The sequence below is a fragment of the Hoplias malabaricus genome, chromosome 1 (assembly GCF_029633855.1).
Source record: "Hoplias malabaricus isolate fHopMal1 chromosome 1, fHopMal1.hap1, whole genome shotgun sequence".
Classification (NCBI taxonomy): Eukaryota; Metazoa; Chordata; class Actinopteri; order Characiformes; family Erythrinidae; genus Hoplias; species Hoplias malabaricus.
Window position 1 is genome coordinate 84,544,628 of NC_089800.1, and position 24,260 is coordinate 84,568,887.

The 24,260-nt window shown below is 43.4% G+C and overlaps 1 protein-coding gene across 4 annotated transcripts in view; it reads right to left on the minus strand.

Moving 5' to 3' along the window:
* Positions 1 to 24,260, minus strand: part of nrxn3a (neurexin 3a) — a 456,671-nt gene that overhangs the window by 44,491 nt on the left and 387,920 nt on the right. For all 4 annotated transcript variants that reach the window (XM_066675785.1, XM_066675768.1, XM_066675777.1 and 1 more), the window contains 2 exons: positions 3,969 to 4,058; positions 2,041 to 2,345 (listed from right to left, as the gene is read on the minus strand). In XM_066675785.1, the coding sequence (XP_066531882.1) occupies positions 2,041 to 2,345; positions 3,969 to 4,058 (395 nt within the window). The remainder of the gene's footprint in view (positions 1 to 2,040; positions 2,346 to 3,968; positions 4,059 to 24,260) is intronic.

Here is a 24,260-nt window from a genome sequence, read left to right on the forward strand (position 1 = left end):
AGAGAACACACCACACTCCTCACAGACAGTCACCCGGAGGAAACCCACGCAGACACAGAGAGAACACACCACACTCCTCACAGACAGTCACCCGGAGGAAACCCACGCAGACACAGGGAGAAAACACCACACTCCTCACAGACAGTCACCCGGAGGAAACACATGCAGACACAGGGAGAACACACCACACTCCTCGCAGACAGTCACCCGGAGGAAACCTATGCAGACACAGAGAGAACACACCACACTCCTCACAGACAGTCAACCGGAGGAAACCCACACAGACACAGAGAGAACACACCACACTCCTCACAGACAGTCACCCGGAGGAAACCCACGCAGACACAGGGAGAACACACCACACTCTTCACAGACAGTCACCCGGAGGAAACCCAAGCAGACACAGGGAGAACACACCACACTCCTGTGTGAGCTGTGTGACTGCGACACCTACCTGCAGCACCACCGTGCCGCCCACGGTTACTTCAGTTTTATGCAATCACACAAACGTATCTTAACAGTATTACATCATTACATGCAATTACATACAAAAGCCATAACACTGCAGTGTCACACTTCCTCTGTTACACTGTTGTTGTGTGTGCTTTTATTGTGTGCAGTTATTAGAGACAAAAATATTGTGTGTGTTTCCATCTCAAAAGAACAGAAAATTAGTTTGTTGGAGCCAATAAAGCAACAGAGCTGAAATAAGGTCAGAAAAACGTTCAAGCCTCATGAAGCCAGACGGTGGTCATATGGTCTGTTTGACAACAGAAGCTGAACTGTCATTTGCATGTTGTTTGACAGTCGTTCACGCACACCTGGCTATGTGGCGGGTTGAAAAAAAAAAAACAGCATGTTATTTGCATATTCAAACTTCGCAGCTTCAGATTTAAAACCTGAAGCAGTGCATGGAGCCACAGTGCAGAAATCTACAGGATAACAATTAGATTGTTTCTCTTGGTGCAGCAAGTCATTAAGTTATATTCCTTTCCCTTTCTGCCATTAAACACCCCACAGAAAGTCACAGCTTTCATTTCGGCCTTGGTGTTATTTGTGGGACAGAGTTTAAAGAATATCCTTTAGTATAAAGGATATATAAGGGATGCAAACATATATTTTTACCTCCTGTTATACGTTTGTGGTTCTTCATTTTCCAATCTGACTTTTAGTGCTTTTACTTCTTAATGAAGTATAATTAAAGCATTCATTCATTCATCCATTCATTATCTGTAACCCTTATCCAATTCAGGGTCGCGGTGGGTCCAGAGCCTACCTGGAATCATTGGGCGCAAGACGGGAAAACACCCTGGAAGGGGCGCCAGTCCTTCACAGGGCAACACAGACACAGACACACACACACATTCACTCACATTCACTCACACCTACGGACACTTTTGAGTCGCCAATCCACCTACCAACGTGTGTTTTTGGACTGTGGGAGGAAACCTACGCAGACACAGGGAGAACACACCACACTCCTCACAGACAGTCACCCGGAGTGGGAATCGAACCCACAAGCTCCAGATTCCTGGAGCTGTGTGACTGCGACACTAACCTGCTGCACCACCGTGCCGCCCATAATTAAAGCAATACCATAAAATGACAGCTTTAATACAGAGCTGTAATACAGAGAATAGAACCTATGCCATTGCTACTCTGGGCTCAGCACTGCAGAAACTGCACTATATAACCTCGAGGTCAGCAAGAATCCCCACCTAACCCTTGATTTCAGGAGTGTGTTGTTAAAGGGATGTACGTTCTTTGACTGTAGGGGGAGCCCAGGAGAAAAAATACCAAATTTGACCTAGAGCTGTTTTGTTCGTCCTTTTGAAATGTTCTACTTCAAAATTTAATAAATTTAGCTATTTTTAAAAATATCTTAAATACAATAAAATCAGTGGAATTACTCTTTAGAACAGAAACTCTTTATAAACAAACATTCCTTGGGTCTACACCTGAGATCTCAAGAAAAGTGTGTGCGCTCGGTGCTCGAGTGTTTGGGTGCAGGCAGCAGTGCAGGTGTCATTGCGGTGGTACCGATATCGTATGTGGCGAGCGGTGTTTTCTGGTTGTTGTAGTTGACATGGTGGTGGTGGTCTCGATGAAAGTGGTGGACATCTCCGGAGGCAGAGCGGTTGTCCGAGCAGACCCCGCGGAGGGCACCTCTCCCACCAGCCGCACGCTGCCGTTGATCCTGACGTTGGGGTTGCCCTGCGCAGCCATATTGAGCACTTTCAGGCCATTGTAGTAGAGCCCAGACAGCTGGCCCTGGAACGGCCTCTTGCGGTCAGCGCCGCCGATGGTGATGGTGGCCTGAGTGTTGAATATCGTTAACTGCCGCCCTGAGAGGAGAGAAGGGACACCCAAACACGTTCATTAGAAAAGCAGGTCAACGCCGTTCCACACGGCTCTCCTCTAGAGCTCAGCACCTGAGATTAATGCTTGTTTTACGTTAGAGCACCTCTCAAAATGCCATACAGCCCATAGAAAGTTTAAAGGTCAGGCCGTAAACTGGGGGCAGAATTGAAAGAGTCTACGTGAGAAAATATCCCTGAAGTAACGGCTGAAGCAGACAACGCGGATTATCAAATGTTTCAAATGTAGTAACTGTTTAACTATAAATTGTTAAATACATACATTAAGATGGGGTTTAGTCTAAATATAATTAATAACGATTAAAAACAAACAAACAAGAGTGTATGCCATGCATTTTTTTTGGGGGGGGGGAACCTGTGTAATGTCCAGAATGCTTTGTATTGAAAGTCCTGATGTCTTGAGGTAGGTGGCTAATCAATAAACGGCTATAATATGTGACTTATTACACTATGCATTGGCTGAGCTCTCCTTGCTCCGCAAAAATTGACAGTTTGAATAAAGATATATATTCATTTGATTGTAACTATGACGACAAGAGTGTCCAAACATGTGAATGATGTTGTTGAAAGGTGTCACTGTGTATAAACATTTAAACGATGTGTGGTTCTCTAATGACGTGACTAAGAAAACAGTGATTAAATGATTAAAGACTCAAAGAAGGCACGTTACTAAAAGAAAGACTGAGGCTATTTATGATGTACTTATAATGTTTTTAGCATTAACTTTAACACTGATTTTATGGAAGATTTACTCACAGCACAGGACCACTGAGGCATTTGTAACAGATCTGCAGAACATTTACAAGAATTGCCAAAGGCTCTTTTTTCTTTATTTCTGGTTCTTTGTAAAACATAGACAAGTATTAGCAACTTAACCGGAGGTTTAATATTTACATGCATTCTTCGGGACCAGAGAGAAAGAGAAAGACAGAGTAAGACAGAGAGAGAGAGAGAGAGAGAGAGAGAGAGAGAATAAGTGAGTTAGGAAAAGAGGAAGAAAGGGTGAGTATTAAAATGCTAAAAACAGCAGGAAAGGAGACAGACTGAAAGACGAAAGTGTATGAGAGAGAGAGAGAGAGAGAGAGAGTAAGACAGAGAAAGAGAGAGAGAGAGAGAGAGAGAGAGAGAGTAAGAGAAAGAAAGAGAGAGAGAGTAAAACAGAGAAAGAGAGAGAGAGAGAGAGAGAGAGAGAGTAACACAGAAAGAGAGAGAGAGAGAGTAAGAGAAAGAAAGAGAGAGAGAGTAAAACAGAGAAAGAGAGAGAGAGAGAGAGAAAGAGAGAGAGAGAGAGAGAGAGAGAGAGAGAGAGAGAGAGAGAGAGAGAGAGAGAGAGAGAGAGAGAGAGAGAGAATAAGCAAGTTAGGGAAAGAGGAAGAAAGGGTGAGTATTAAAATGCCAAAAACAGCAGGAAAGAAGACAGACTGAAAGACAAAAGTGTATGAGAGAGAGAGAGAGAGAGAGAGAGATAGAGAGAGAGAACGAAAGGCAATGACTGGATGAAGAATCTGGGTGTAAGATTTGTTGATATAAGCTGAGAGTTATTGATGGGGAATCATGGGAAAATGAAAGTTGAAGGATGGCGGAGTTTACCTTTCTCCTGTAGCCACTCCTCTACGGGCCGGGCATATTTGAATGGAATTTTCTTATTTGCCATTTGCAATCTCTCATTATCGTTGTTGCCTTTAAAGTTTAAAAGACAGCTTTAATAGTGGATAACGACAGTCAGTTATTCAGAAAGCATTTGCTGTCAGTGTTTAAAAGACATTTAGACAAAGTTTAGAGGGATTTAGGCAAAATAAAGTTATGTTTTATTAGACATTAGCTTGTTTTCTGGCTGTTTAAGGAATCTGCTGGTCTCCATTTTCTCCCTCTGCACCGTGAGAAGAAATGGACTGGAACAGGAGGCTCTTTTTCATCTTCGGCCAAACATATCTGTCATTATCAAAAGTGACTCTCGTGGGTTTGAAGTCGGTCCCATTCAGAATAATGAACACCAGCAGGCTCCAAAACACTCTCTCACATGATTAGATCCTTGAGGTCAATCCAACTTTCCATCATCTGCTTATCATTCACAGCACATCATGCATTCTGCTACAAACATTCAGGCTTAGGGAGGGGATGATGTAGTTTTATTTTTAAATGCACCTCTGAATAATGTAATACAAGCTGTAAATTACATGCAAAGTCATCATTGTATTCAACAGCAAAGTGACAACAGCATGTATTTGAAATAGGGGTGGGCAATATGACAACAGGGTATTGTTACTGTGATAAATACTGCGCCACACTACACTTCTGTGAGTATATCATGAGCATCTTCATCACTTCAGGAACCCTGCAGACTGAGAATGGATCATAAAAAAGAGTAAATCAGCTATAAAGGACATGTAAACAGCAACCGCCAGTGTATAACACCTGCCTAAATATGAAGTAAACACACAGAAAGAAGATGTGTAGAACAACGATGGTTTCAAACAAGGCACTGTTTGTAAATGTGATTTTTTTTTTAAAGAACATCCACAGAGAACTAGTTCTATAAACAAATATTAACTACTGCAAGTATTAAGAAATATATCAAATATTAAAAAGGCAAATAATGTGTATTATACTATAAAATAGTCTTTGAATGATGCCACTTCGGAATCATTCGGCCCCTGAGGAACTGCGGTTAATAAAGAGATGTGAGGAGCATTTTAAAGGCACCAGTTGTGAAAAGCTTGAAGGCTCATTTAGCCTTAATTGTTTTTTTTAACTTAAAGGCTAAGCACCACTTAATGGACCTCCATGAATATTTCACATTATTGTAGTTACTGACAAATATAAGTGTGAATTAAAATGAAAATAGCAGCTTAATTTACTTTAAAACTGACAATTTTATTAAATTGACGGAAAATCCCGAGCTCGCTACGGAAATTCTCGAACGCGACCGTGACGTCACTGGTGGACAACAGCTGAACAACGCCGCGGTGAAACACCGTTATGACTGACTGTTATGACAGTATCTAGCTAAATAACCAACATTATTCATGACAATAGCCTAGCAATAAGCTAAACTCAAATTTAGAGGTACCGTTATTCTTGTAAATGTGATCGAAGTCGAACTCGAATTCCTCCGACACTATAAACCTCCGTAATGCAGCTACGTAGCCGAGTATAATCTGAGCCACAGAGTTTAGCGAGTCAAGCTAACGTTAACTAACACCAACTAAAACAGGCGAAGTGAGTGTCCTTACCCTGTTTACCTCCATGTTACAGAGGCTCTTGAACACCTTTCGTTGGTGTCCTTACATGCCCATATTGTTGGAAAAGCGCCAGTGAAATGAGCTACAGATAACGGAGTGAGCGGATGGTCCTTTCCAAAGTGCCCGTTTAAAGTGGACAAATTTAGTCCATTTTCTGGATATTTTGGGATCTTTGGGCCATTTGTTCACAGATGTCCCACTGTACATTGAATGATTGCAGCCAAAAACAACACACCTTTTCCTCATTTTGCATTAAATTAAGTGCAACTTCTAGAGTTGTTGTCCACCATCTACGTCACAGGCAAGACGCCTATTAGAGTTTCCGAACACCGTTGGGGGGGGGGGGACCAACGGTCTTTTAAACCTTATTCCTTCAATTAGTAAGAAATAACATGTTTTCTGACTCTCAATAAACACAAGTTAGGAACTCAACCTCCACTGTATTTATTTGTTTGACACTTTCATATCGCCGGTGCTTAGCCTTTAAATATATTAAAATATTTTTAAAATGTGTAGAGTAGCTCTCATACTGGGTATTTAATTATTACTCAAACCACTCTGTGAGGTTTAAATTGGTTTGTACTTTTTTTTTTGTCCTCGGTTAGATGTTAAAACGAAACAAATGTAAGTATAGGTCCCTGACCCATTTATCCACAAACCAGAGCTCTGAATATGTAGCTTGCATCTGTAGCCTCTAAAACAAAACACGAGTGAAATAACTGAAGCTGGTGATGGCACAGTGCTGCTCTCTGTGGATCTTCAGGTTCTTGGTTGTTGAGAACATAGAAAAATAAAACTCCAGACATCACACAAATGAGAACACAGATCCTGTTTTGTCATATGGCCCACTCTTATTTCAAATATAACTATCTGGATAAGTTTGGGTAAGACAGCAACTGCTTTTCATTTCCAAAGTCACAGGAGCTCACAGTAAGCATGTGAGATGGTATTATTGCATTGTGAGAGCTGTGTACGTGTAGGGGTGTGTGTGTGTGTGTGGGTGGAAGAGGGGTGTGTGTGTTTGTTTTAATGCCAAGCCGGGGGCGTTTGGCTGATATTCTCTACACCAGGGGAACAGCGAGAGGCTGAGACAAGGGGCCGTTGCATTTAACATCTGAGCAGGACGCTGTTCCTACACTGGACTCACATGGAGAGGGAGAGGCGCCATGCTCCAGGGCACAGTGGGAACCAAATTCCACTACACCAGGGAAGACCACTATGAGGGAGGGAGGAAGAAGGGGGGTGTCCCAAATGAAGGAGATGCATCATTCCACCGCCCTGAAGCAGGACACTCACGCATGAAAATGTTCATTAAAAAAATATAACACTGTACCAACAAGGACACTTTTCAAAGCCTCTGATTGTATTTGTTACTTTTATGTTCTAACAGTAAATAGTTATGTGTTCTTCAATTAAAAACCCATATTACGATCTTGACTACGACTAAAATCAACTACAACAATCTAGCATCATCCTAGCTACACTGTAAATACCATCTTTCATAAAACAGAGACCGCAAAGCAACACTCGAATGGCCACAGGAAATGCCACAGCAGCACCTTGAAAACCCTAGCAACCACCTGAAAAACCATAACACACATTTAACATGGGCAATCTCTCTGCATTTTTCACTGTTGTACCCATGATGTGACGTCAGGGGCAATGCCCCACCACTTTTTGGGTCTGTTTAAGCAGGTCTTTAGTAAAAGAAATACTCACTCGAACCGCTCCAGAGCCACTCTCTGCACTGACTTCCAGACGCAAACCGGTTAATAGTGTGACTAACCAACTGGAATTAAAATTGGAATAACCAATTAAATTCTTGATCTAAGAGGACTGTGCTGCTCACACTAATCTTGATTCTGTTCTGGTAAGTGTTGTAAATGTGAAGCACAAACTAATGGTCACTATTAAATGTTAGGACACGTTATATTTCGTCACTGTCCAATCACAATCATAAAATCTCCAAAATTAACTTTAAAGGAAAATATTCCTTAAAAACTTATTTACTTTCAATGGATGTTTATTTACTGTCCAAAGCCAGCATTCATTCATTATCTGTAACCCTTATCCAGTTCAGGGTCGAGGTGGGTCCAGAGTCTACCTGGAATCATTGGGCACATGGCAGGAATACACCCTAGAGGGGGCGCAAGTCCTTCACAGGGCAACACACACATTCACTCACACACTCACACCTACGGACACTTGTCTTGAGTCGCCAATCCACCTACCAACGTTTGTTTTTGGACTGTGGGAGGAAACCGGAGCACCCGGAGGAAACCCACGTTGACACGGGGAGAACACACCACACTCCTCACAGACAGTCACCCGGAGGAATCCCACGCAGACACAGAGAGAACACACCACACTCCTCACAGACAGTCACCCGGAGGAATCCCACGCAGACACAGAGAGAACACACCACACTCCTCACAGACAGTCACCCGGAGGAAACCCACGCAGACACAGGGAGAACACACCACACTCCTCACAGACAGTCACCCGGAGGAAACCCACGCAGACACAGGGAGAACACACCACACTCCTCACAGACAGTCACCTGGAGGAAACCCACGCAGACACAGGGAGAACACACCACACTCCTCACAGACAGTCACCCGGAAGAAACCCACGCAGACACAGGGAGAACACACCACACTCCTCACAGACAGTCACCCGAAGCAGGAACTCGAACCCACAACCTCCAAGTCCCTAGAGCTGTGTGACTGTGACACTAATCTGCAGCACCACCGTGACGCCTCCAAAGCCAGCAGTGTCTGTTAAATATTTCCTGTGTTTCAGTTATGAAGATTTTGATATAAGATTTAAATGCATCTAAACAACTCATGCCTCAGAGACATGATTCCAGCAGCGTAAACTTTGCCAGACCACTTTTGGATGCGTGGTGCCACCCCTGTGTGAAGTGACTGTCGATTATATCAATTCACTGTGTGGTCTGTCAGTGTGAGACTGTGGAATCACACTAGATAACAGTGAGAGTGTGGGCAGAGACGCAGGGCTGGACTGGGGTATATTCGCTAGAATAAAATCACATTAGCAGGAAAAAGGTGTGCTGAATAGACGACTCTTGAGTGAACAGATTGCAAGCTTTATCTCAGAAAGGCATAAGTGAATGGATGAATGGAGCGGCTGTGGAGTGTGTGGAAGGGTCAGGGCAGGTGTGTGAGTGGCGGTCAGGGGGAAAGGTGAAGCAGGTAGGGCAGGTGGTCAGAGCGTCTGGGTCACTTATCACCATCATTCTGAGGGAAGCAGCATGCAGGAGTCATGACCCCACTCTCTTGGTCTCCCTCTTACCCTCACACAGACACACACACACTCAAAAACACACACGAACACGCGCCTGCATGGCCACATTCTGTTTTTCAGTGCAAGTGTCTCTGCTTGTGTAGGAGGACTAGAGAGAAAACAGGAAACAGACAAAATGCCCATGCCTTTATGAAGAGTTTCTAAAATCTAAAAGAACAGGTACTTACTAATGAATAATAGAGATTTCATCACTGTCCAAACACACATCTGCATTTTACTCTGTTCAGCTTCATCTGAAGAATAGGAATGTCCTTTACACCGAGACAGAATTTCATAATGAACAGAGATATAGAAGCTGATTAGGGTATGTTTTCAGGGTCATTAAACAGGTAAAGGATTCACGTTCAATTAACTTATTCTTTCCAGTTAAAGCACCATTAAATACATTGGTCTGATTTACTACACATTTAACTTAATATTTTTCTAGTAGTTAGTGTCGCAGTCACACAGCTCCAGGGACCTGGAGGTTGTGGGTTCGATTCCCGCTCCGGGTGACTGTCTGTGAGGAGTTTGTTGTGTTCTCTCTGTGTCTGCGTGGGTTTCCTCCGGGTGACTGTCTGTGAGGAGTTTGTTGTGTTCTCTCTGTGTCTGCGTGGGTTTCCTCCGGGTGACTGTCTGTGAGTAATGTGGTGTGTTCTCTCTGTGTCTGCGTGGGTTTCCTCCGGGTGACTGTCTGTGAAGAGTGTGGTGGGTTCTCCCTGTGTCTGCGTGGGTTTCCTACGGGTGACTGTCTGTGAGGAGTTTGTTGTGTTCCCTCTGTGTCTGCGTGGGTTTCCTCCGGGTGACTGTCTGTGAGGAGTGTGGTGTGTTCTCCCTGTGTCTGCGTGGGTTTCCTCTGGGTGACTGTCTGTGAGGAGTTTGTTGTGTTCCCTCTGTGTCTGCGTGGGTTTCCTCCGGGTGACTGTCTGTGAGGAGTGTGGTGTGTTCTCTCTGTGTCTGCGTGGGTTTCCTCCAGGTGCTCCGGTTTCCTCCCACAGTCCAAAAACACACGTTGGTAGGTGGATTGGTGACTCAAAAGTGTCCGTAGGTGTGAGTGAATGTGTGAGTGTTGCCCTGTGAAGGACTGGCGCCCCCTCCAGGGTGTATTCCCGCCTTGCGCCCAATGATTCCAGGTAGGCTCTGGACCCACCGCGACCCTGAACTGGATAAGGGTTACAGATAATGAATGAATTATATGTTTCTATGCAAAATGTCATATATGATTCAACTCCTTTGTAGCCAGCTCTCCTCACCTTTCTCTCTCCATGATTTCTGTGGGTTCTTGTTACAGTCGAAGCTCTTGAGGGGATTTGGAGTGTTCCACTTTAGCTGTTGCTTTTGTTAGTTGGCGGCTAATTGGTTTATCCATAGGGGCCCTGCAAGGATTTCCAAAATTATGTACCAAAGCTGCTGAAGGTACTGTGTACCTTAGGTACCTTAGGAGTCTTGGCTTATTTTGTCTTTCTACCCCACATTAAACATAGTTTACCGGGCTGTTTTTATTCTTCTTTTCCCAGCCATCTCTCTCCCTTACTCTCTCTTTATATCTCTCTCTCATCCAGCAAGTCCTCCACCCACTCCTCTCACGGTATTCACCTTGCTTTAAAAGTTTTTAAAAGTTTCTTCATAATCCAGAAAATGACAACGATATTAGAATAAACGCAGCGCCTGTCCCGTCCTATTTCGTGCACTTTTACTCACACGGGAGCATGATTTATTTCAATCACATTTAAATGATGATATCTCTGTTTCTACTTATTCCTCCCACAAAAAAAACTATAATGAACATCAAGCGCAAAGCCTGGGTCTCGTCTAGAAACCGTCGCGAGGTTTGGTTGAGCCAGCGTGATCAGCGACTCCTGAGGGTTAGAAGACGTTTGGGATTCAGCTGCAGATTTAAAGCAACGTACAGCAAATTAGTAGCTGATAGAATCAAACTAAACACATCTATGTGGCTCATACTCATAACTGTGTTCATCCTCCATGTTTTACTCATCCTCAATCACCCACCCCCCACTCACACCCACTAAAAACATGCTTTTTCCAAAGACAAACGGTTCGGTGCTGTTTTCAGCAGCTGTGTTTCTCCTGTAAACTGGACCCTGACTGTGCACTACATTAAAAGGTTCAGCTCGTCTGCACCTCGCATACGGACAGTCATCCAGAACAGGACCCCCTAAAAATAACCCCCTCTGTTACAGAGAGCACCTGCTTCAGCTCTGCACCTGCTTCTGCATCGGCCTTACCTCGGACTCCCAGGGGTCTGCGCCTCTCGGAGTCGACGACACACACACACAACCTCGGCGGGTCATTTTTTATGCTAACGTGAGCCTTCTAACAAAACCATCAAACTATTTATTTAGGCCAGAGGATTCAATACATGCCCCCCCCCCTCCTATCCATCCTTTCATTAAATAAAAAAATAAACTTTCCATTTTCCAGGGAGGGGATGAGCACCTAGTTCACAGACGTGTTCCGACGGCTAGAGCTTTGATCCACCTGAATAGAGGGCACGACACTGACGCAAGCTCCTGAGGATACGAGGGAGTCTCTTTGAAATTGAAACAGCACCATGAGGTGTTAACACGGGCACAGGATCACACACCGGTGAGGAATAGCACTCCCGCTGCGATTAACTTCTACAAACACATCCAAGAGGTGCAGTGGAAATCTTCAACATTTCAATTCCATTTAAATGAAATAAGAATATTTTAAGGAAAAGTGTGTGTATATATATATATATATATATATATATATATATATATATATATATATATATATATATATATATATATATATATATATATATATACACACACACACACACACACTGTATATATAGTAGCCATCCTACTGACATAGTCCTGTTGAGGAAGCAAACCATTCATTCATTCATTATCTGTAACCCTTATCAAATTCAGGGTCGCGGTGGGTCCAGAGCCTACCTGGAATCATTGGGCGCAAGGTGGGAATACACCCTGGAGGGGGCGCCAGTCCTTCACAGGGCAACACAGACACACACACATTCACTTACACACTCACACCTACGGTCACTTTTGAGTCGCCAATCCACCTACCAACGTGTGTTTTTTTGGACTGTGGGAGGAAACCGGAGCACCCGGAGGAAACCCACTCAGACACAGGGAGAACACACCACACTCCTCACAGACAGTCACCCAGAGGAAACCCACGCGGACACAGGGAGAACACACCACACTCCTCACAGACAGTCACCCAGAGGAAACCCACGCAGACACAGGGAGAACACACCACACTCTTCACAGACAGTCACCCGGAGGAAACCCACTCAGACACAGGGAGAACACACCACACTCCTCACAGACAGTCACCCAGAGGAAACCCACACGGACACAGGGAGAACACACCACACTCCTCACAGACAGTCACCCGGAGGAAACCCACGCAGACACAGGGAGAACACACCACACTCTTCACAGACAGTCACCCGGAGGAAACCCACTCAGACACAGGGAGAACACACCACACTCCTCACAGACAGTCACCTAGAGGAAACCCACACGGACACAGGGAGAACACACCACACTCCTCACAGACAGTCACCCGGAGCGAAAATCGAACCCTCCAGGCCCCTGGAGCTGTGTGACTGTGACACTACCTGCTGTGCCACCGTGCTGCCCTAGAAGCGAACCATGCTTACGCTTACTGAAAATGTTCATGACAACTTTCTAAAGCAATGAAAAGGAAAGTGTATTCAGAGCAAACCACAATTAATCCCCGTAGTGTAATGTGCAACTAGTTGTTAACATCAAAACTGAATACTGATGCTGGAAAGAAAACACAGCCAGCGGTATAAATGCGGCCTGTTCTAAAATCATTCTGGATCAGTTTGTGCTGGCAGCAGTAAAAATTCCAATGCTGATACCACCGCAGAGCTGTAATGTTTTTAACACCATTCCACATATAGGATGATGCAAAAACACATTAGAATTGCAGGCGCAGGGACAGAACAGAAGAGCAAGATGCCGTAAGCACACCTGAATACCTTTCTCGCTGTTGAATTATGCTGGCTTAGCAACAGCAACTCAATATACCTTTCCACATATAACCCCATTTCCAGAAAAGCATTGGGACGCTGTGTAAAATCTAAATTAAGACGATCATGGGCAGATGCTTTAAAGGCTAAGCACCAGCGAAGTGTTAAACAAATAAATACAGTGGAGTTTGAGTTCCTAACTAGTGTTTATTGATAGTCAGAAAACATGTTATTTCTTACTAATTGAAGGAATAAGGTTTAAAAGATCGTTGGTCTCCCCCCCCCCCCCCAACGGTGTTGGGAAACTCTAATAGGCGTCTTGCCTGTGACGTAGATGGTGGACAACAACTCTAGAAGCTGCACTTAATTTAATGCAAAATGAGGAAAAGGTGTGTTGTTTGTGGCTGCAATCATTCAATGTACAGTGGGACATCTGTGAACAAATGGCCCAAAGATCCCAAAATATCCAGAAAATGGACTAAATTTGTCCACTTTAAACGGGCACTTTGGAAAGGACCATCCGCTCACTCCGTTATCTGTAGCTCATTTCACTGGCGCTTTTCCAACAATATGGGCATGTAAGGACACCAACGAAAGGTGTTCAAGAGCCTCTGTAACATGGAGGTAAACAGGGTAAGGACACTCACTTCGCCTGTTTTAGTTGGTGTTAGTTAGCGTTAGCTTGACTCGCTAAACTCGGTGGCTCAGATTATACTCGGCTACGTAGCTGCATTACGGAGGTTTATAGTGTCGGATGAATTCGAGTTCGACTTCGATCACATTTACAAGAATAACGGTACCTCTACATTTGAGTTTAGCTTATTGCTAGGCTATTGTCATGAATAATGTTGGTTATTTAGCTAGATACTGTCATAACAGTCAGTCATAACGGTGTTTTACCGCGGCGTTGTTCAGCTGTTGTCCACCAGTGACGTCACGGTTGCGTTTAAGAATTTCCGTAGAAAGATCGGGTTTTTCCGTCAATTTAATAAAATTGTCTGTTTTAAAGCAAATTAAACTGCTATTTTCATTTGAATTCATACTTATATCTGTCAGTAACTAAAATAATGTGAAATATTCATGGAGGTCCATTAAGTGGTGTTTAGCCTTAAAACAGTATTTTTATTTGAATTTTTTATAAAGGCTAAATTTCACAATGTTGAAACAGAGTAATTTCACTGATTTTAAAGAAAACGCATGCCCATTTTTAATTGGAAATTAAAAAAAGTTGGGATGGACCCTGCAAATGTTTGGGAACCGAGGAGACCAATAGCTGTCGTTTTGAATGTGAAATATTTCCCCCATTCAGGCCTGATAAAGGATTTCATCTGCTCAGCAGAGTGGGTCCCTGTTTTATAGCATTATTCTGTTCATAATGCGCCAAATATTTTCAATGACTATGGACTAGATCAGCACCTCTATTTTACCAAGGGGCAATGCTGTTAAAATCCGTCCTGAATGTGGATTGGCACTGCCTTACAGAAATAGACACTCCTGTTTATATCTGGTTTCCTCTTAGCATGACAGTGTTTCACCTTGTATTTGTGGAAGCAGTGACAAACTTTGTTCTCACAATGGATTTGGGAAGTGTTTCTGAGCCCATGCAGTGATTTTCCACTGTCTGGCTTTAATTCAGTGCCATCTGAGGGTCAGAAGATCACAGCCAGTCAATATCGGCTTTGGGCCTTGCCCCTTGCATTTAGGGATTTCTCGGAATTCTTTGGCTAATATGTACCTGCAGATGAAAAAATAACCAGGTTCTTTGTTATTTTCATTGAGAAATGTGATTCTTGAATTGTTTCACTTCCCATGCTGTCTTTCCCAAAAAGCTGAACCTCCCACTATATTTTCTCCCTGTCTCTCTGAGACCACTCTCAGCAATACACATCTTTACCAAGCTTTTGTTGACCCCATCCCAACACAGTTGGAACATTTTCAAATTCAGAATGTGCATGTTTAAAAAAAACATCTTCCATTTCAACACGTTTTTGCACTGTTTTTAGGCTTCAGTAACATACTTGTGCATCATTGCACTCTGTTTTTATACACATTTTGCACAGCATCCCAACTTTTTTTTTGGGAATGGGGCTTGTATATTCTGCCTGAATCGTTAAACAGAAGGGAGAAATAATGTTATTGTAAGATAACGTATAGAAATGTTAGATTCTAGTTATAGACTAAGGAGTAGATGCTGTTATTAAAACAATGCAATTATCTAACGATTGCAATTACTATCACCTTACTTATCAATCCATTTTGTGACCCTCATGACCTGTGGATAGAAGCCTCTCACATCAGGACAAACTGTATTTTATCCTAAAATAAAAATAAATAAAAAACACAGCATTGGTTTTAAAGTAAACCCTCCCCAAAGCAGAATAGAGCCAGTGGAGCCCTCACAGAAGATAGTGGAGAATGACTGCAGCAGATCATAACACTGTTACACGTCTAAATATCAGTCCCCATTTCCATTTCTTTCTCCACATCAAGGAATCCTCAGGAGAGCATCTGTGTTTTTAATAAGGGGTCCATTTAATCCCTGTTAGCCCTCTGTGTCTGGCTGTGGAATGGGAATATTTACTTTCCTGTATTTCCTTAAAAGTCCCACTTCACAAACACACCAGCAACATGAGCATTTGTAGTGTCCACATGAATTTGGGAAGCATCACAGCTAACGTGTCCCTCTCTCTCTCTCACCAGGCAGAAAGACATCAGCAGCAGCCCAAATTAAACTTTAATTTTAAACCATAGGGAGAAAAGCGCACACAGCTCCCGATTCATCTTTCAACTTCAACATGGGGAGAGTAGAAACTACAGAAATTCTAAAGTGTTTAAACTCTCCTCCCGTACTCAAAGCACTGCTAACGCTACTCATTTCCTCACAGGTTGCTCGGGGTCCCAGTGGGCAGCTTCTGCTGATCTTACAAGTCTACGAACAAGAAATGTGGCTGCAACTCCTGAGAAGCTTCCCTCAATATCTTCACACACAATAAGAGTGGGAGCATTTATCTGGGCATCCTTGGTGGTTTCATTTAATTGCAGGATTAGAGGAGAGGCTCATATTGAAAGCTTATCTTTCTTCCCCTCTGGAGAGATTTATAAGGGCAGGAGATTTTGTTTTTGATAGGAGTAATTGTATTTGGCTCACAGGGTACATGGGTATCTATTTCACACACCTAAGAAACTCGCCCCCTTAAATCTTCCGGCGATAAAAGATCTTTTCCTGCTTCCAAAAGTGCACCGCGTTGGAGCAATAGTTGTCCTGCTGCAGAATCGTGTCACTCTGAAGGACCTTACGTTCGCCTGTTCCATCAATATTCCCCCCACAGCATTTACAAAGGCGCACCACGGCCTGCAGCTTATACACGAGGCCCCGGGGGTTTTCTTATCGTCTTCCAGAGCATGCTGTAAGACACTGTGCGGCTTCATCTGATTACAGATGACGTGGGGTCAAATCTTTGTGCGTGTTATGGACCATGATGCTGACTTGATAACTTTTTTATATATATATCTAAAGGTCTCCGAGATACGGTAAGCCTTCCTTGCACTGCCTTCTGGTCAGAGGAAGAAAGGAGAAAGAAGAAAGAAGCAAGGAAAAATGCATTAGCAGCACTTCCTCGCGTCTATAGTGAGCTATATATGAGTCATATTGTTCTCCAGAAGAAGGTAGCCTCATTCATATTAAACAGGCCTACACAAATGAGACCAATCTTCTTAAATCACAGTGTGATGGAGACTGCGCTGCCACAGAAAGCAGGTGGGAGTGATTTTTTTTCTCCCTCACTTTCTCTTTTCCTGCAATTTACCGTATCAAGATCACATCTTCCCACAGCAACAATCTGACCTCAACCTGAAAAACTCAGAGATAGAATGACTGTTTTTTTTCTTTTCTTTTCTTCTATAACATCACCTCAAACAAGACATTAGTCAGACAGGGGAACCTACATAGTCAGATCCCAAGGTCACACATACAGCCAAAGCATTGGACGATATTACTCAGGCTCCTTTCAGGTAATCCAGACTATCCAGATTATTTCAAAGTATCACAGCCCACAGGACGCGGCACCGCTGGAGAACATTGCATTAGTCATTCTCCAAGCTGAACGTCAAAGTTTGTCCAACATCCACGTTCTGGTAAAGAATCAGAACTGGTGCACAGCTACATATCAACTACTCATCCTCAATCAAAATTTAATACAGTACTCCTCACAGACAGTCACCCGGAGGAAACCCACGCAGACACAGGGAGAACACACCACACTCCTCACAGACAGTCACCCGGAGGAAACCCACGCAGACACAGGGAGAACACACCACACTCCTCACAGACAGTCACCCGGAGGAAACCCACGCAGACACAGAGAACACACCACACTCCTCACAGACAGTCACCCGGAGGAAACCCACACAGACACAGGGAGAACACACCACACTCCTTACAGACAATCACCCAGAGGAAACCCATGCAGACACAGGGAGAACACACCACACTCTTCACAGACAGTCACCCGGAGGAAACCCACGCAGACACAGGGAGAACACACCACACTCCTCACAGACAGTCACCCGGAGGAAACCCACGCAGACACAGGGAGAACACACCACACTCCTCACAGACAGTCACCCGGAGGAAACCCACGCAGACACAGGGAGAACACACCACACTCCTCACAGACAGTCACCCGGAGGAAACCCACGCAGACACAGAGAGAACACACCACACTCCTCACAGACAGTCACCCGGAGAGAATGTGCACTAGAGTGTTTTTTATTGTAATTATAAGTGCCAGATAAATAACAGTTTTATAAACCTCATTTTCTCAGGTGCCTAAAACCTTTGTACAGTACTGTTCTTCTATTCAACTAAAAAATACCTCAAATATTTGACAACATATTCCTGTCAGAGCTCAGAAGACTATTTGGCATCAAGCCTTTGGTCACCGGTGTTATTAATGTGTATAAAGATATAACATCACATTAGTAGTCTAATCTGTCTTCTGGCCAGAGACCAATGAGACCTAATCTTTCTGACCATATAAAATATGGAAATCAATAATCTATGGACCATATCTCATAGCCGTCCATTTATCCCCAAAACAGTAACTTTAGAGGAAAAGGAAAAAATAACCTTCTTAACTTTCAGTGGAAGTCAATGCAAAAATATATTATTCAGAGTAATTTGAGCATTTCTATTGGTCCATTACCATGAAATTTTCACATTATGAGAAGGACAGCTGCTGACATTAATGCAGATGCATGTTTTGATTGGACAGTGATAATATACACACACACACACACACCTGACTGTGCCATAAACAGTTTTTTCAGGGCCAGTGCAGAGAGCAGAAGTGAGTCAGCGACTGAAACGTGGAGGCTGCAGGTTCAAATCCAAATGCTGAGAGGAATTACCTTCACACTTCGTCAAAGCAGAACCTTTCACAAACCTCACAGCACTCTACACAGCCCCAGACAGAGCTGCACCGCTGGCGACACTGCAGCTCAAAGACTAGACACTGACGAAGGACAGATTTCCACTCAAACCCGTGTTTAGACAGCTTGGAATCCCAGTTTGAATGGTTCTCATTTAAGAGCCAGTTTACATGAGTAGATTATTTGTATTTCAAGCATAGGTCACTTGTTGTATAACAATAATTCCATCCATAATTTCTATCCATAATTTATGTTTCATGGCCAGTACATTATGTACGTTTTGAAGCATTTTCGTGTAACGTTTAAATGTAAATAAGTCAAATCTTCTACTGCTATTTTGATATTTTACAAAAAAAAAAAACAGAAGAAATCAATGTCTTAAATTTTATTTATATGTAAATGTTATATAGGGGCGGCACGGTGGCGTAGCAGGTAGTGTCGCAGTCACAGAGCTTCAGGGACCTGGAGGTTGTGAGTTCGATTCCCGCTCCGGGTGACTGTCTGTGAGGAGTGTGGTGTGTTCTCCCTGTGTCTGCGTGGGTTTCCTCCGGGTGACTGTCTGTGAGGAGTGTGGTGTGTTCTCCCTGTGTCTGCGTGGGTTTCCTCCGGGTGACTGTCTGTGAGGAGTGTGGTGTGTTCTCTCTGTGTCTGTGTGGGTTTCCTCCGGGTGACTGTCTGTGAGGAGTGTGGTGTGTTCTCCCTGTGTCCATGTGGGTTTCAGCCGGGTGACTGTCTGTAAGGAGTTGGTGTGTTCTCTCTGTGTCTGCGTGGGTTTCCTCCGGGTGACTGTCTGTGAGGAGTGTGGTGTGTTCTCCCTGTGTCTGCGTGGGTTTTGTGTTTTGGGTCCAAAAACACACATTGGTAGGTGGATTGGCGACTCAAAAGTGTCCGTAGATGTGAGTGTGTGAGTGAATGTGTGTGTCTGTGTTGCCATGTGAAGCTGCCCCCTCCAGGGTGTATTCCCGCCTTGCGCCCAACGACTCCAGGTAGGCTCTGGACCCACCGCGACCCTGAACTGGATAAGGGTTACAGATAACGAATGAAAGAATTAACAATATTATGCAACTAAAGTAAATAAAATCTACAGTGACAGTCCGAGTACAACTCCTACCATAAGAAAGCAGCTGGTGCTTGTAGAACAACTAAACATCTATGGTTGCTTATTCTGCGATATGTGTGGTACGCCCAGGAGAGGAGCAAGTGGTGCAAAGCCAGTGCACATCAGCTAGTGAAGTGAAGCTGCTTCAGTGAGGCACCTTACAGTAAGATACAGAGTGGGGAAAACCACCTGGAGAGATACATCTCTCTCTCTCTCATGCTCTCATTCTCTGAGCCTCCCTGATGACACTGAAATGATCCAGCCGTTTGATTGAAGTGTGCAACCCTGGACCATTGTCACTGGGGTAGCAGAATAGCAGAGCCCATTGCACATGTAATCGTCTGCCATTTTCCCTGCTGCCACTCGCTATTACCCAGTCTGGGACCTGGAGCTGCCACAGAAGACACAAGGACATCAAAAAGCCCCAGTGCAGCTATAAAAGCCTAAAGACAGAAAAAAAAGAATTAAAATAAAGAAAAGTCATGTCTTTTCAACAACATGCACAGCCCTGCCGCCATGTTGAGGCATCACACTGAGCACGTGTGTCAGGAATGATGTAGCTTCCCCCTCTTTTTCCTCTTCCTAACCTCTGGCTCATGTAAGCACTTGTCTCTTGCGCACAGCATCAGCCCGACACACTCTGACGTCTCCTGCCAAACTCCAGGGGTGTGTGGGCCGGTTTGGGGCTGTGGACTGTGATGATGCAGATCTGGACTGATCCTTTCCACTCTGCTCTCTTTTGGGCAAAGGTAGAGATATCTACTTAGATTTTTACACTGAATTTTGCTTATTCGTTTAAAGGAAAACTACATATTATCCATCCATCCATCCATTATCTGTAACCGCTTATCCAATTTAGGGTCGCGGGGGGTCCAGAGCCTACCTGGAATCATCGGGCGCAAGGCAGGAAACTACATATTATATTTAACTTAAAATTACAGCCTTAAAATCATGATGATGCTTCACTATCCCTGCAAAGGTTGGGCCATTTATGTGGATACACCTTAATAAAATGGGAATGGGAGGAGGGAAACTTTTCAAGATGGGTGGTGACCATGGCGGCCATTTTGAAGTCGGCCATTTTGGATCCAACTTCTGTTTTTTCAATGGGAAGAGGGCCATGTGACACATCAAACTTATTGGGAATTTCACAAGAAAAACAAGGGTGTGCTTGGTTTTAACGTAAATTTATTCTTTCATGAGTTATTTACAAGTTTCTGACCACTTCAAAGTGTTCAAAGTGCTGCCCATTGTGTTGGATTGTCAATACAACCCTCTTCTCCCACTCTTCACACACTGATAGCAACACCGCAGAAGAAATGCTAGCACAGGCTTCCAGTATCTGTTTCAGGTGCTGCACATCTCGTATAAAAGTCTCCTTGTGATATTCCCAATAAGTTTGATGTGTCACATGACCCTCTTCCCATTGATCCAAAATGGCCACCAGGAAGTTAATATCACCAACCATTCCCATTTTATTAAGGTGTATCCATATAAATGGCCCACCCTGTATACACACACACACGCACACACACTTATATATATGTTTTTCATTTTTATTTGCTTATTTAATATAAGCAACTTAATGTATTTAACATAATTACATACATGGACTATTACATCCACTAACAATTACATCCACAGATCCTTTCATGTGGCTCCCTGCCTCTATCTTCAACCCCATCCCCTTCCACTGTTCACCTAAAGCCCCATCCGTCTACTTGTTTCGCCTGCTTCCTAGCTTTTAAATAAATAAACGACCACATGAACATGTTACTAAGGTCAGTAACATTATATTCACTGGACTCTTTAAAGAGCAAACAATAAAATGGACCACATTTCTCTTAATTTTGTTAGTTTGCCTCATTGATTTATCCGTAGTCCTCTTGCGAGCATGGCCTAGTGTTTTCTGTTAAAGTTGCCGAAGGTAACACTATAAAACCATTTAAAAGCTATATTTGTTATGGTTGGATATTCTAACAGAGCAACAAACTGTGCTCATACAGCAGCTGGGCTTCAGCCTGCACGACTACGGACAGTCTTAAAACGTTAATGGCGTTAATAATTCAGGACACGAACCAGCCCGACATGATGTGGCAAAAAAATGTATGTAATAATCCATTAAAGACAGAGCAGTAGAAGCATTTAAAATACAAACTAATGGCTGCTGATCTTCTAATCAATAAGGTAAACAACAAACAAAGTTTGAGATCAATTTTTCTTTGGCCTGATATTGCTCTACTGCACCTCAGTATCAAGGTTTAGAATATCCATTAAATTATTGACCACTACAAATACAGATACTCACTGATACCACTTCCTTTTTTGGTCAGAACAAGAAAACAGGGACGGCTTGATTTTAAATCTCCTGCCTTGACCTGATATGGATGATAACTTGGTTTGTGTGTGTGTGTCCTCTCCGACAGATGCCTGCTGCACTGTGCTGTGTTTGCTAATAAGCTCACAAATACGCCCCTAAACTGTTTGTTAAATTCAGGCCTCAGACTCCTGAGCTCCTCAATCCCTCACACTCCAGAAAACAAAAGGGCAGTGTGTCCTCTGCTGTAAAATTAGTGACCACTACGCTCCTGCTGTCTGCTCACTCTTTCACATGTTTACGTGAGTGGAATGAGGGGATACAGGTGTGTGTTAGTGTTGGAGCGATGGTCATTTATATGGTTATGGTTATTCAAGCCAATCATACATTATCATAATTAGTAACAGCACTATAAATGCTACACAAAGCATAGTTACTTTTTTATATACTTGATTGGAGGGCCAACTAAAGATCTGCACAAAAATGTACATATTTTACATGTAAAAAAGGCCATTAAGTAATATTTAGTTATGTTTTAAGAATATGGGAATAAAAGCATAAGCTTAAATATAATGCTGTGATTCCGTATTTAACATAGTGGAAGACTGAAATGCGATTATTTATTACTGTTATTATTTTTAATACTTATACATACCTAATGTAAACTTGCACTGGAGGACCAGTCTCTGAGTTTTGCACAGTACAGTGCAAAGGGAATTCATAACATATGCATTTAAGCTGAATAATGAAAGAATAGGTTTCCATTTAACCAGGAATTAGGTTTTATATCAGAAATAATGGAAATAATTGTCAAAAATCCAGGGCATTTATTCATTCCTTCATTCATTCATTCATTATCTGTAAGCGCTTATCCAGTTCAGGGTCGCGGTGTGTCCAGAGCCTACCTGGAATCATTGGGTGCAAGGGGGGAATACACCCTGGAGGGGGCGCCAGTCCTTCACAGGGCGACACAGACTCACCTACGGACACTTTTGAGACGCCAATCCACCTACCAACGTACCAACGTTTTGGAGTATGGGAGGAAACCGGAGCACCTGGAGGAAACCCACGCGGACACAGGGAGAACACAACACACTCCTCACAGACAGTCACCCGGAGAAAACCCACGCAGACACAGAGAACACAACACACTCCTCACAGACAGTCACCCGGAGGAAACCCACGCAGACACAGGGAGAACACACCACACTCCTCACAGACAGTCACCCGGAGGAAACCCACGTAGACACAGGGAGAACACACCACACTCCTCACAGACAGTCACCCGGAGGAAACCCACGTAGACACAGGGAGAACACACCACACTCCTCACAGACAGTCACCCGAAGCAGGAATCGAACCCACAACCTCCAGGTCCCTGGAGCTGTGTGACTGCGACACCTACCTGCTGCATCACCGTGCCGCCCAGGGCATTTATGTCAAGGGTCATTGTCTTTTTATAATAGCTGTTTATAAGCTGTATATAAATACTACTAAAGGCCTGCATTATTAACATGCTAAGTATGTGTTATCAGGTCCTCACTTTGCAGCATTCAAATAAAGTTTCCTACTTGCCATGGCCAGGAAATGAAGGAATGATATTTTCCCCTTTAATGTAAAAACCCCACAATATTTGTAGTAGAATATCACTAAAATTATAAGACGCATTTCTATAGAGATATTCTGCACACGTTCTTTCCTTCATGCTGGCTGCACTTTATTGCTGTCGTTTCATTTCTTTTTTTTTCTGTACATACACTCGCATATGCCTCGCTGCTAATGCTGTAATGAGTTGAACTCAATGAGTTGTTTGGGCCCTTATTAAACGACTTTCTGAGCATCGGCGTTTGGATCACTTTCCATTTTCTACCCCATAAATATTAGTAAACTGTCAATCACGTTAGCCTCCTTCTGTGGCAGTAATTAGAAACGAAATTCACAGACGCCGGCGGTGCTCAGACTCCCGCCAGCTGTTTGTGCTCAGCACAGCACTGGGAAAGGCCGAACACAGCAATAAGCTCCATTAAAAAGATATAAAGCGAGCTATGATACTTCCATGATTACAGAATGAAAATATCAGCAGCATCCTGTGCACGAGGACTGCTGACAGGGCTAAGAACTTCACCGATCAATGTCATTTGTCAGTATCGACCGGCGGCTCCACGGACCTGAATTACATTAAATCTAGCCTCGCTTACATAAGAGATATTAGTCATCAACAGGTATATAATACAACACCCTTAAGGCTCCTAATCTAATAAGGACCTTGAACGATGTAGGTGGGTGTAAGACAAAGCCACAGGGAGTATTTGTAGCCTCAAATGTCTATTCTCAACAGCAGCTTTAAAAAATAATTACAATAAATATATACATAAACAAATACGTTAAAAAGAAAAAGTTTGATGAGACATAGGCTGATTTCCAACTCGAGAGTGTGCATGTAACTATGTTGGTATGTGCGGTCCCCTCATGC